This window comes from Phaethon aethereus (genome assembly GCF_964289735.1).
Source record: "Phaethon aethereus genome assembly, chromosome: 1".
Classification (NCBI taxonomy): domain Eukaryota; kingdom Metazoa; phylum Chordata; class Aves; order Phaethontiformes; family Phaethontidae; genus Phaethon; species Phaethon aethereus.
This window is the reverse complement of record NC_138575.1, coordinates 70324299-70338264: the sequence shown is the minus strand read 5'-3', so window position 1 is coordinate 70338264 and position 13966 is coordinate 70324299. Positions and strand designations below refer to the sequence as shown.

The window sequence follows — 13966 nt, the reverse complement described above, 5'->3', positions numbered from 1 at the left end:
ATAATAGTAAAATGATTTGGAAAAAAGAATCCTCAATTACAAGGAGTCAAATATCCAACAGGCAAATGCAGTGTTCGTATACCTGACAGGCCCAGTATTATGTACCCGATTACAAGGATCCGAAATCAGAAATGGTAATAGTGTAACAGGTGCTTGGAAAATGTTTTGGCTTGTTGCTTGGATTGAAGAGCCACCGCTAGCCTGCGAAGATGGAACTTGATTAAGCAGTGAAGGTTCACCAGAGGAAAAGTCTGTTGTGACTTCCCTCCAATTACTACTTGGACAGGATTAGGTGTGTTTGATGCTCCATAAGGGTGTGCCAAAGCAGCAGGACTGAGTGGTAACTAAAGCAAGTACTACAAGGTACTACAAGTGCAGAGAACAATCTTGAGGACTTCAGTAGTTTTGTGATCTTTTGACTGGCTTTCTCATTTGTGGGTTCAAAAAAATAGCCTTGTGCAACAACTCTTTCTTTGTGGTGGTGCCTCCTTCCTTATGCTGTGTATTTCTGTGTAGCCCCACTCTGTTCTCTGGCCTGCCAGTTACTGCACTTGCTAAAACCACCTCTCTTCTCTCTAATTCTTCTTTTCCTTTTTCTTCTTTTCATCTGGAAGTCTGTCTTGATTACTCAGCTGCTAAATGATTTTCACATAAGACATGTCAGCACAAGTGGGAAATCTTAGCAGCTGAGAGAACATTCTTCATGATAGAATGTTCTCTCATTGAAGAATGATAGAAGAATGCCTAAAAAACATTCAGAGGGCAGAATATGACCAAGAGTAAGAATTGCTATTTTATATGGAAGACTGCAGAATTAAACCCTTGCATAACTAACTTCTCACTCCCAACTCGCCCAAAATGGAACCTGTCTTATATGAGCTTGTGTGTTTGTGAATTTACTAGCAGAGTTACAGAACTGTAGGTTGCTCTTTGCAAAATTAATCTCTTTTCTTCAGGAAGTCACTAGGGTATGCTTTGCTCTTGCAACATGTTTCTATCAACAGATCATACATTATGGTTACAGAAGTTTAACTTTCATAAAAGAATTTGCCAGCCTCAACTCTTCCAATTATTTCAGGGGATTAACAAGAAACACGTTCTGTTGGGAGGGGGAGCATGTTCTAACCTGTGTTGACTGAAACACAAGATTAGAGATTAATTCTATCCTTCACCTCTCTAGCCACTCTTGCATGGACATTTTACATATGTTTGCAGTAATATAATAACTGAAATTCTTCTTTTTGAAGTCTGTGGCATAACATTCCATAAGTACAATTAATTTCTGCCTCTAGTAGCCATTAAATATTCAGGAGGGCAGTATAATTTTCTTGTCATCTGCATCACCTAAGATACTGACCTAACAGTGACCTCTGCATTCAGCAAGTACCATTGTATAAAGGTGTGGAGTCATGCTCTTCTCTCTGATAGGTCCCTCCCCTAATGAAAACGTGTAAGTGAAAATTAAAAAAAGGAGAGGGCAGTGTATAAAGTGGTGTTGCCATCTGAAAAAAAAAATCTTTTTCTTTTTTAAAAAGCTTGTACAAGTGGAAGAAATGGGGGAGGGTGGGAGGTATGCCTCCTGTGCACACATGCTGTCCACATAAATAGAGAAGGATTGCAATGCAGGATCCAAGTAATGGCTGTCCCATAGACAGCAACCAGTATTAACTGTTCTAGGAGAACATATTAGGCTCTGTAATGAGTGGGTTATTCAGCTTCCCTCTCTGTAGGGAATGAACAAATCACTTAGGCATTTAAAGATGAAATTTTAGATAGTAGTAGTAGCTTCCTACTACTAGATACTTGAAAATCCTGACAGAAGAAACAGAATTCTGTATTTTGTAATGATTCTTTTCTTTTTCTATTGTAGAAAAAGATAGACAAGACCGTCTGAACTACTTCTCTATGTCATTTATCATCATTTAGCATGTTGCCTGTTAGTCATCTTTCCTGTCTGTGAAGAATTTCACATTTTGCTTTTGTAGAGGTCTTCCATTAACTTTTAATTCCTCAGATCTCTGACCTTTGGACCTCTTTCCCCTTTTAGAAAAAAGTATTTTTCAGTTGGACTGGTAAGAACAAAAACCAGTACTATAGGTAAGAATTTGTTTACTTAGAATGATTTTGCTTCTATTTTCCATCCATTTTGCACTGTCCTTAATATGGTCTTGCCAAGTGACTTATACTGAGAAGACTGTCAATAAATTCTTCACAGTGATGCCCTGTTGTCTTCCTGAGAGATTACAGCTAATTTAGATCCTAGCAATAGGTAGAGACAGCTCCATACTCTTTCCAGGAATTTCACTCATTATCTGATAGTTGTCGAGTTGGAATATTTGTATGGTGATACTAGCTATTCAACTAGTCAGACTCAGAAACATTTTGGAGGTCATTGTCGACTTCAGTTTTGACAAAATAATTGCACCTTCTTGGCTACCTCCTTGTCTTTTCCTTTCTTAAATTGTTTCAGCCTCAGGCAAGGTGCGGTTGATCTTTTATTCTTTTAAAAGCTGAATGCTCAGTCTAACGTTTAGCTTCTGATTCAGAAAATTATCTCACACCCTATGATTACTTAATTGCCTTAATAGGTTCTCTGTGATTATCTTTGAAAATCGCAGTCTGTCTTAGTTACATCCACAGCAAGAATGAATGATTTGGAATGTAAGCTCTATTTCAGGTGGCAAGTTTGTCCCATAGAGGTGGTCTAAGCTTTTGTCATCCTTTGTTTTCCTTCCCCTCTCCCCCCACTTTCTTTTGCATCATGTTATTTCACTGCAAAGGTTAAGTAGGATAATCTCAATTAAGAATTTTCCCATTTTTCTGTGGTGGCCCAGGAGACACCTTGAATGGGATTGCTATTAATATAACAGTACTTAGTCTTATAGTGCATTCGCCTGTTTGGACATGCTTATGATTGATTTCCTGTGTGGATTTTTCATTTTTTCAATTATTAACTTAAAAATATGTCAAATCAGAACTTTCTGGAACCTTTTTTTTTCTCCCTTATCTTACTTTAGCATAAACTTTGATAGTCATTTTTAAGAGCTGGAAAAATGTCTCCTACTGTCAGATCAATACCGAAAAATTAGAGCCACCTCCTTACATCAAGTGAATCATATGCAGTGAGAAGCAGTGCTCTCAGTACTCCCGTCTGTTTCTTCCCCAAAGAAATGTTACAGAGGGCTAGACTCATGGTGAACCTGTCTCTAGCAGCTGTGGATGTACGCGTCCCTGTTCCACGCACTCCTGTGCAGGTTCTTCTCTGGCATAGATGCTGCATTAGCAGGAACACATGTACCCATCTTTCCAGGCTTAGGCGTTTGCCATTCGTGTCAGCGCCTTCCACCCGTGCGCTGCACATGCACAGCCTCCACTCACTCACCTTCAAGAAGTCAACCCTTACACCTTTGCTGCAGCTGACCTAAGAAGTTACAGTTTCCTTCTGACATATTGCTCAGCATGAAAGCAACAAGATCAGTTCTGCTTTTCTCAGCAAGAACAGGAAAGACATCAGTGGCAGGTACTGGTGCAGACTGAAGTAGGTGAAGTGTCTCTGTGTATACTTCTTGATTTTTTTCCTCGGAAGTCCTTGCCTGCCTGCTGGGAATTTGCTCCTCATCTTCCCAATATATATGTTTGTGATATATTTATGTGTGTGTACATATATGTATATATACAGAGAAAGAGAGACATATAATTTTTTTATATATATATATGTGCTCACGTGTATAGCTGCATGTTTCTCGTTTGCCTTTTTTCTGTTTCTGTCTATGTCTTTTCCTCATATATTGCTTTGACTGTGTGGGGCTAGGGTGGGTATCTGGTTCAATAACTCTGTCTTCACCAATTCCTTGTTGTAGACTATTGGGGAGAGTCTTATTACAGTGACCTCATCGACTTGCATCTGGGTGGTATGTATAGCTGAACCTCCTGCTGACACTAACCCTGCTGACACTCCTCCCCACCCCTCCCTTCACCTACTTCTCCCATCCTTGGCTCACAAACAAGAAGAAACAGCCCTTGCACATGACTGGCTATAGCAGAACCCCTTTTCCAGCTCAGGAAGAGGAGATCCTGGCATGTTCCACAAACCAAGTGTAAGGCTCCCTCTTCTATTTTCCACAGTGCTGATTATTTCAAAATGTAGTTACTGTTTGCAGTCCAGCCACCTTCTCTGCTAGCAGTGTAAGGCCATTCTGGTTTTTTGCTTCTCCTTTGTAAAGTTCAACTCTGCCATTGAAATCCTCTTTAGGAAAATATTTTAATGTGAAGGGGACAGCAGAACTGACCAGCTCCCAAGAGCTAACAGCACTGTAAAGTATTAGTCATGCCATTGCCTGCCTCTTCCCCTCCTGAGGCTCGTTCGCTTCTTCCAAAAAAGCCAGAGTGTGTTGATGATCTAACAAAACCAAAATGCTCCCTCAAGGGACTCTGGAAACACGTGTGGATGACAGCTATTTCTTCTTTCTTGTTTTGTCTTACTGTAAGGTTAGGAGACAATCTACTGTTAAGAGTTCCAGTAATTTTTGCTGTTAGAGTTTCCAGTCAGCCCAGTTTGCATCATTACACAGCTAATAAGCTTCTTGCTATGTTAATTTCTTTTACTATCTCATTTAGTGCTAAACACGTTACAGTATTTAGCTCTTTTTTTTTCCACATAGCAATTATAATCTGCTCATCATTCTGCACCATGGTTCTGCATTTCTTTAATTAATGTTAATTCCTGAATCCCTTAGTAGGTGGATAACTTTTGGGTTGCAAATGGAATTTGTTTAGCATTTCCCCATCTGAAAAATTAAAATTCCCTTTGCTACTTTAATCGCCCTAAATCTATTCTTATAAAATGAACACATCTGTCAGCGGATCCAACAGAAAGCAAACTGTGCTCGGCTGCCTTGTCATCTCAGTTTCATTTCATTTGTCTTTCAGGATATAAAGTTGCTTGATCTAAGCTGTGTTGTTGGTGAGGGAGTGCGTTACAGTCCAGCTCTGCAGCATGGAAGATACACGTGCTGTAGGCCTGATCCAAGAGACATCACTAGAAGTCTTCCCCTGATTTTGTTGTGTTCTGCATTTGATCCTTCAAGTGTAGTCTTGCCCAGGCTTTTAACTGTCATTTTTTCTCCTCCTCCAGGGGGAGGCTGTCCCACATAGTATCTGTCTGTAGCTGTCTGTTGGGAATGACTCCAGATTGTCCTGGCACAATAGGTTTTTATTGAAGAACATCCACCTGAGTTCAAGTTTAAAAATGGAAGACTTTTCTCCTGAGTAGTCCTAACTTGTTGCCCAGTTCCCATGTGCTGATTTTGATGTGATAGTCCTCCGCTAGCCCTATGCTTCATTCACTGTTCACTTCCTCTGGCATTCTTTCCTGGGGTATCTTCTGCAGAGAGATGTTGAAATCGTCTTCCTAGTTATGCCCATCGGGGCTGGCACATACCCTCATGAGTGTAGAGTAGGAGCTGTAAAAGGGTTGATGCTGAATTACACTTAACAAACCCTTATCCCTATTTAATGCTATTTCCACTACACCCTCCATCCTCCTGCTTCTCCTCCTAATGCCTCTTTAGAGACAGCGATCCCATCAAAATCACTAATAGTGGCTTTAAGCAAAATAATCTATACTTAAAGGGACACTGTCACTTAAAATTTTTTTATTGTGTTGCAGAAAACCTCAATTGAAAATTGAATTTACTTTTTACCTTTTTTGCTTGTTTGCTTTGTCCATTTCTCTGAGCTCAGACGGTCACCCCAGAGTGATCATTTTTGATCTTCTATTACAGGCTGGTTTTATTTATATGGTGACTCAGTCACTTGGGCTTCCAACAGCCAGAGTCAACATTCAAGTTTTTTAAAAACGGCTGATATATTTTAAAACTATATAAAATTTCTGTTCATCTCAAAAATACCTTTTTAAAAACAAACTTTAAAAACCTCTATTGGGCAGTATCCCTTTAAATGCAATGAGCCAGTGTAGCCTGCTGGAGGATGTGGCTTTATAGTATCATTATGTTGCCTCTTTGTTTGCTTTATGTTTGCTTTCGGGGCTGCCAGAACACTTTTGCCGGAAGGGATATATTGTTCTGATGATACTTGTCACTATTCAGTGGCAGATTTAGAGCTCAGCTCCAAAATTAACATGTCTCTGCAGGATGCTGCATTTGGGTGGAGTGCCATTAAAATTCCTGGAGCGCCGTGTGGCTGCGTGGTCCTGCTGAGTGCTACAAGCAGCTAGGATGGCTGCGTAGTTAATTATTCTACTGGCAACTTGTGTCTCTGAGATATAGGCATGACTGGCAGTAGAGTCATGCTGGCAGTAGAATGATAAGTAAAATTGCAAAATACTTGGAAAAGTTATCTATAAGTTGGTAATAGTTTTTGAATGATTAGGACATTAATTTATTCTGGATTTTCTTTACACTAACGAGAGTTGCGTTTCATTTAGTTGTTACAGATTGCGCAACAACTTCTGCAAGGGAGTGGTAACTTCTGACATCCTTGGTCAAGTTCCAGTTTGCAGGATTACAGATTGCTATCTTAACTACCCCCATTGCTCTGCTCAGATGCCATAATCCTCTCTTCCTGTTCTAAAATGTCATGTACCGTTGCTGCAAAGCAGATGTTTCATTTCACGCTACAGATGGTCACATTTCAATTCTGAGTAATTATTCCTGTGTGTGTATCGTATATGTGGTTATGTTAAAAGAACATTACAAAGGTTGCAAAGTCAACTGAAATTTTGTATAATGTTGATATGTCAACAGATTTATAACCTTTAGATCCAACGCAGAGAACTCTATCTCTTGCTTTTATGGAATCACTGGTAGCAATGCTAGGTTGTCATCCTCTGTGTAGATCCTTATTGGAGAGGAAGTGGGACACGGTCAGTGGATTTCACAGATGTTTACTGGCAGCTGTGTAATGGTGAGACTTGAAAGCATGGATTCCGAGCCAGACACTGGAAGGAGGCAGTGGTCTGGTGGCTATATGCTCTTTGTCCCTTTTAGTCCTTCTTTCCAGACAGTCCTTGTTTTAATCCTTTCTTTTTCCATCCAAAGCTCCTTACCCCACTTCTGTTTTCATTCTCAGTCCCAGTTTCTGCTTCTCAGGCATTTAATTCTGATTCTACCTTCTTGACAAAGAAATCCTAGTATTGTACCCTTCAGACCTCCTGTTGCTCCCCACTAGCTGTTCCTAGTCCTTCAGTCCTGCTCTGGTCTTCCCACTGATTCAGTCCCCATAGTCTCAATCACTGCCTCTGGACTTCTCCCAAAACTTTTGGGCTCTGCTCCCTCTTCTACCCAGCACTATTTGCCTGGAAATTTGTAGGTCATGTCTTTTCCACAAATCTGCCTTCTCCTTTCATCCCTTACCCCTTTTTCTCCTCTCCTCCCTCTCTCTTCTCTTTGAACAGTTTGCATTCTTAGTCTTCTTGCTTAACCACCGGTTCCTTGTCACAGTTTGCTCCTTGTCTGCCTGTGTAAAGTACCTCCGGTTGTTCCCTCTGTGTTCAAATGAGCAGCTTCCTTTTCCTTGCACCCAGCAGGGAATCACTGAGGAAACAGTCCCACGCTCCCGTCTTGCTTTGCTCTTGGCTGGAGTATGCTGAGACAGGCAAGAAGGATGTAAGGAAGAGAGCTGGTACGTTTGATAGCATTCATTTCAGACATATGTCCTCCCTTCTTCACAAGTGTCTTATGAACATCAGGTAAAGGGGGTGTGGGGGGAAATTCAGTTGTGGGTTTTTTTATCCTTTGTACTTTGTTGAAAGCATACTCTAAAACAACTTCACTTTTTATTAACTTATTTAAATTACTTGAGCTGACTATGTCCTCTAAAGTCCTGCAGACCTAACTCTGCAGGGCTGGAGGCTGATATACTCAAGTGGGAACAGTCCTATTTCTTGTGATTGGCAAACACAGCTCTCCTGGAAGAGGAGTGGAGTTGTAAGATAAACATTGTTTTTGCAGTCTGCAGCTGCTTTTGACACTGAAGTGAATTGGTAACATGTTTTCTTTGCTGTAAGTTTGGAGCCGGAAAGAACGCTTGATAAGCAGAACTTGATAAGTATGATTAGAGTACTTGTTAGGTACTGGAAGCAAGCAATTATCATTTACCTGCTTCTTTCTGCAAACCTCTCACAACTGCACACAGAAGCTAACAACAGTCTTTGGAGACAGGGCCAGTGCAGAACTGTGCTAATTCTAACCGCATTTTGAAGTGTCTTGGGGTCTAGTAGAAGCAGAAGACTTCTGTGCAGTCATTTCTGTGTGTATTCTGCTCCAACTATTGCCTTCCGTAGTTTTCTTTCCCCTCCCTGACTTTTCTGGGCTTTTTTTTCCCCTCCTCTCTTCTGGTGGATAAATAAAGGTGTGGTTCAGTTTGTATGGCAGTTCAGTGGTCTATGAGCTTTCCCTAGGTTTCTTCTGGTGATGGTACTTTAGAGGATACTGGGTTTGACACAGTTTTAGTAAACTTTTAAGTCAGACACACTGAGTGATGTGCTTACACGATAGTTGTCAGAATCCTTGCCCTCAACTTGATATAGTTACTGCAGTTATGTGGATGCTATTCTCCAAGAGGTGGCTTCCTGTACTCTTGCTCTTTCACAACACTGCTGTTGAACAACTTCACCAAATAGTAAAGTTGGAATGCTTTATTTTTCAGTACTCAGGTTTCTGACCATAACTGAGTTTTAAAAGGTGGGAAAGAGGATATTTCCTATCATCAATACACAGTTTGTCTTTTGGACTGATCATTGTTTTAAGCACTACGTTAAAATTAGAACTCTTAGTTTGCCTGCTAAATGGGTGCTGGAAGTTGTTAATAGAATAAGAATTTCTAAAATATAATGCTTTTAGCTTGTGAGTCAAGTGCCAGCATAATGGTGCATTAGAGCCGAGATTAGCCTCAGAGATGGAGTTTCTGCCTGGTGTAGCTGATTTCTAAACTGCCCTGGATAGTCAGCAATATGGAAAGCAAAGTCTTTGTATGCAAAGCTTGCAAAGGATGTGATCCGATTTGGTCTGTGGTATACCTGTTCAAGTCATTTTGATTTGCAGTGGCTCACCACTTCTCAGAAATCATCACAGCGCTCATACCACGGGACATGGGCAAATAGTGAAAGGGATCAGTGCATTATCCCCAGGCGGTAGCTGTAGCTTGGGGATAATGGCATCTGCCACTCCAAACTTTCTGCTGTGCTTTCTTCATCCTGATCGATCATTTTTACTACTGTGCTTCAGATTATAAAGAAACGTTATGTACAGCAGGAAAGGATAAAACCAGTCTAAAGTATTGCTCTTTAAAGAATAGGAAAATGAAAAGTAGAAAAGACGACAACAGTCCAGTGTAGCTTGTGTAACAAGGAACAATACACAGTGAAAAGGAAGGTATATTTTCATCGTGGCTATACAATTTCTGTTCCTTGTTTCGAAGAGGCTTTTGAGCTGTGGTATTTATTCCTGGCCTGGCTCTAGGTTTCCACCACTGTAGCAAAGTTTGCAATCTTTCAAGGCTACTATGGCAAACAAGGTCTTCCTTGTCATGGCTGCATGAAAGATTTCACAGAAGGATCTGGGAGAGGCTTCTTTTCACAGAGGCAAGATAATTCCAGTCACTTTGTTGATGGGATGTGGCTAATCCGCAAGGCAGAGCTTCTGCCTCTCCAGGATGTGCAGTGTGCTTGGGAGCTGGGGCACGCTCCTTTCCTCAACGAGCTGGAGCTCATGGCTCCACACCAGTCACCCCATGCGCCCTTCTGAATGTCTCTGCTTGCTGTCTTTGCTGTTTGGGCTGCTGACCTCTGCTTTGAAGGCTTTATGTGCATTTCAGAAAAGTTGGCTTGTGGCATTGAAATAGGAACAACTGGCAATTAACGCAGTCTGTTGGTGGTTTTGCCTCTCTGGGGAAAAAAAAGTGATAATTTTCTGTCCAGGAGCTATAGTCACACCTCAGACTCTTGCTGACAGCACAAAGGGAACCTAAGAAGTGAACGGTCACAGAAATGGTTCTTCTCTTGCCCTTCAGCTCCTTCTGAGCAAACTGCTTCAGTGGGCCAGTGGGTGGCTTGTATTGCTGCTGCCCGCAGCACTCTTCCCATGCTGTGGGTGAAGACCTGTGTCGCCAGACCTGGCCTAGGTTTTTTCGTGGGGGAGGGGGGGAAACATGAACAGAAAGGGGATTGTTTATTTTTTTTTTAAAGTTTGCTTGTCCACAGAGTCTTTCCCATCTGGCCCTGACTCCATGGCTGGGAAAATTGTCTTGTAGTGATGATTATGTTTTTAATCTAAGGAGGTGGTGATACCTCTTTTCTAAACAATAACATGATAATAATACTAGATACTGTAGGATTAGTGATGGCTTCGGGAGAAATAAGACACATAAGGATTTCTGTTATGTAATCGGACAAGTGATAAGGGCAAGGTAGATGAGGCAGTTTTTAACACCGTATTGTGAACCAGGGTACTGTATATAGTTCTCCTTTTTTAATAGTACTGGATGAGGAGTTCAGCCTTTCCCAGGATTGTCTTTAAACATAAATATACACAGTGAGAGCTCTTGCTGTGAAGTTGTATGTTTTTTTAAAGTTAACCTTGATATGAATGTGAATGATCTGATGATACATTCACTGTCTAAACTTAGCAGCTGGCTTTTTTCTTTTATCAGATGATCTTCTTTTTTTTTACCCCCTTGGTTCTCTGTTTCTGCAACAGTTAGGAGGCCTTTTCTTGAAAGACTTCATCTGAAGGTATAATGAAATGTGTGACATGGAATACACAAAGATTTGTTACTGTCAGTGAAAAATCTTTCTCTGTTTCAGGAAATACAATAAAATAGTTTTCCTCTTAAAATTAGAAAGTTTCTATTTCAGTCTGCTTATAGTATCTGTACCACATGTATCAATACTCTTTATTAGCAAGGATGGGGAGGCAGTTTTCATGACTGTCACCTTAGAGCAATTTTTAAAAGTATATTTAAAATTCTACTTCATGATATGTATTTTAGAGCATAATAAATGGTGCAGTTTTCACAGCTTTAGAGAAACATAAGGGGTAAGTTTTCAGGTTGCACTTTACTCTCTCCTTGCTGTTTAGGACGTCCAGTACAGAAGGAACACTTTTTAAAGCTTTGTTAATCATCCTGGGCTGTACAGAAGGTGTTTCTAAAGCAATTGTAATGATCATATAACCTGTATTCACTGACGCAACTATAATTTACATCTGCAATAATTGGAAAGGTTCTTAATAGTACAGGTTAAGGTCATTATCTTATGAAAAGCAATGTTAACATATTTCCAGTAGGAGGACTATTATAGATTCCATGGACTTTGTAACCTTACTCAAGGACACCTTTTCCTTAGACAAGAGTAAGAGGATAATATTTCATAATAACACAACTAAGAGCAAAGGAAGAAAACACAATTGCAGGGAGTGGGTTGTGTATTACAGCCTTCTGCTATGTAAGACCTGTGGCTTTTTCCTGGAGACCAAAGATGGTATCTTCTCCTAGGATCAGACCATTTGCTCACCGATGACAAAAGTTAGTAGTTTGTGGTCATATTGCAATGAGATGAATGGCATTTTCACATACCAGTTATTTATTTTCAGATCAAATATGGCAAATTGGGAATACCTCCCCAAGTCTATATGCCCATGTATAAATGTATGCCCATGTTTGAAATGTATAAATATAGCTGCGTTTGAGTTACCAACATCCCATGCTGGTAACCAACATCCCTTGTGTGCTGGTACACACAATTCTGAATGAAATCTCAAACCCTGAGAAATTGAAGTCGATTTTTCCATACAGTTAAATGTCCATCTCCTTGTCGCTTCAGGACCAAGTTAGAGTGTTAAAGCATATATAGAAGAATTCATGCTGAATAGGATAGGATGTGAAATAAAAAATATAATAGGTATCATGCACTAAATGTTCTGCTCTGTGTGGAAGCTTATTCTTCACAGTGCCTTTGTGGTTTGGGGGTTTTCTTGTTTGTTTTTGCTTTTGTAACCTAATTTGTGAAATGGCAATCGAGGAAGAAAAGCCCTAGTATTTTTTCATTTTAAATGAAAGTTGGAAAATTCTGAACAACTATAATTAAGGTTCTAGTACTGTCAACTAATGTTGGTATGATGCTTTATTTGTAACTGTTATAAGGCGAACTGTGGTGCCTCTCCTAACGTTGCCCCTTCCTGCTCCCAGTACAGAGGTTTCTTCCTGTCTGAGAAAGCCATGCTGCTCAGCCACAGGCTCTGAAGCCGATGTGTTCTCCTTCTCGCTCCAGTGTGTCCTCCGTGTGCTGGTCTAGTTCTGTGATGGTCCCTTCTAAAGCCTTCCCAATTCACCAGTAGCCTGGTTCTGTAAAGCTGTCTCCGAACCAAGTACATCAAGCTCCGCTAACTTCTCCAAAATGAGCATTCTTCTTACCACATTATTGTTGTGGAGTTTATCCCTTTTCCCAACCCAGAAATGCCTCCCCTTTATAAATGTGGATGTGCACTGAGAACAGTAAGTGCTCCATTCTGCTAGCTCTGATGTTTCAGGCTCATCACCATCCCAGTGCATATGTTCTCCTATAACTATTAGTGATGTTGATTATTTCCTACTGCTTATCTCTATAACGTTAAGTACAGCTGAAAAGCAAATTCTCCATGTTAAAAAAGCTGAAACAGTTTAGAGATGAGAAATGTTTGTCCTTCACTGGCTGACAGAAAAGATGAAAAAGATTCAATAAGTCACTGATACGAACAGGACTTGTAAGCTTTAAAACGCTTTGTGAAATGAGAATGTCAAGGGAGAGCTTTAAATTTACTGTTTTAACTCTGCAAAGCCCTCAGTTGGTCCATCACCCCCAGAGACCCTGATGTGAATTACTTTTTTATCCACGTAAAAGCCTTTTCCCCCTCTAAGCACAACAATCCAGTTGAGTACCTGTGTACTCACCATACTTGACAGAGCAGATCCTGGCAGGCTGGTTCCACGTTAACCAGATTCTGTGATGTTCCCTGTCTGAAGAAACTATTTTCCGTTAAAAAGGACACTTTTACCATCAGTGGATGCTGCCATGGTGATAAGAACATGGTCCTGATAAAACTTTAAGGTAGGGTGGCTGCTTACCGCTGGTGTCTTACGCATGCAGGCAAGACTTTTTGTGACCCTCCTTGAAATTTGTCATTTATCAGCAGGAGTTAAGTATTCATCTCTGCTTGTCCTGACATCTTGTTCACAAACTTTTTGGTTAAAGACCATGTGATTGAAAAATGTACGTTAGGAAAAAGTACAGTAACAATAACCTCCTGCCTGGTATTTGTACGGCTCAGTAAGAGTTCACCAGTACCTCAGTCTACTTCTTACCTGTTATCTGTGCTTGTTAGGGACATTGTTCATCTGTAGACTGTACCCCTTGTTTCTGCTTCTCCATTTCTTGTATTTTTTCTTTTCTTCTTGTGTTTCCTTTCTTTCTCACTCTTATGCTTTTTGTCCTTTGCTTGTCTTTTATTTCACCCCTTTCCTCCTCTTCCACTTCCAACTTCCTCTTCCTCTCCTGCCTCTTCCTCTTCCTCGTTTGGTCCTATTGAAGTTGAGCCCAATGCCGGGACACCACGTCGTAGACCTCTCTCCTTCTGCCCTTGCTGTGCCCATGAAGGTAACGTAACCTCACACGCTCCCCGTTCTCCTTGACCACAGCTGGGTTGTCGTAGCAGCACTAGTCAGCTAGTGAACACAAAGCCCCCGGCCTAGCCTTTCTCTTTCTGTGTCCCCAAACCAACCTTCTCAGTAACAACCTGGTAACCAGCTTCTCTGAGCCTGTGGCAAGTTATTAAAGGTACAGTATCCCTTTTGCTGGTCCCAGCTGTGCTAGGGAGGGCGTAGCGACTGGGAGGGACATTGGGCAGCAGCGGTGGGAGCAGTAACGTCACACTTGAAAGTTTCTGTTTTCATTTGGTGGCTTCAATTTCTCTAT

General features: G+C 40.9%; 1 protein-coding gene across 4 annotated transcripts in view; it reads left to right on the top strand.

The window, feature by feature from the left end:
- Positions 1-13966, top strand: part of MICAL3 (microtubule associated monooxygenase, calponin and LIM domain containing 3) — a gene marked incomplete at both ends in the record, with an annotated part of 106809 nt that overhangs the window by 89392 nt on the left and 3451 nt on the right. For 2 of the 4 annotated variants that reach the window (XM_082013555.1, XM_082013554.1), the window contains 2 exons: positions 3861-3911; positions 13583-13648. The exons of 1 other annotated variant lie outside the window; for it this stretch is intronic. In XM_082013555.1, the coding sequence (XP_081869681.1) occupies positions 3861-3911; positions 13583-13648 (117 nt within the window). The remainder of the gene's footprint in view (positions 1-3860; positions 3912-13582; positions 13649-13966) is intronic. One more of the 4 variants, XM_082013556.1, reaches the window with a different exon arrangement.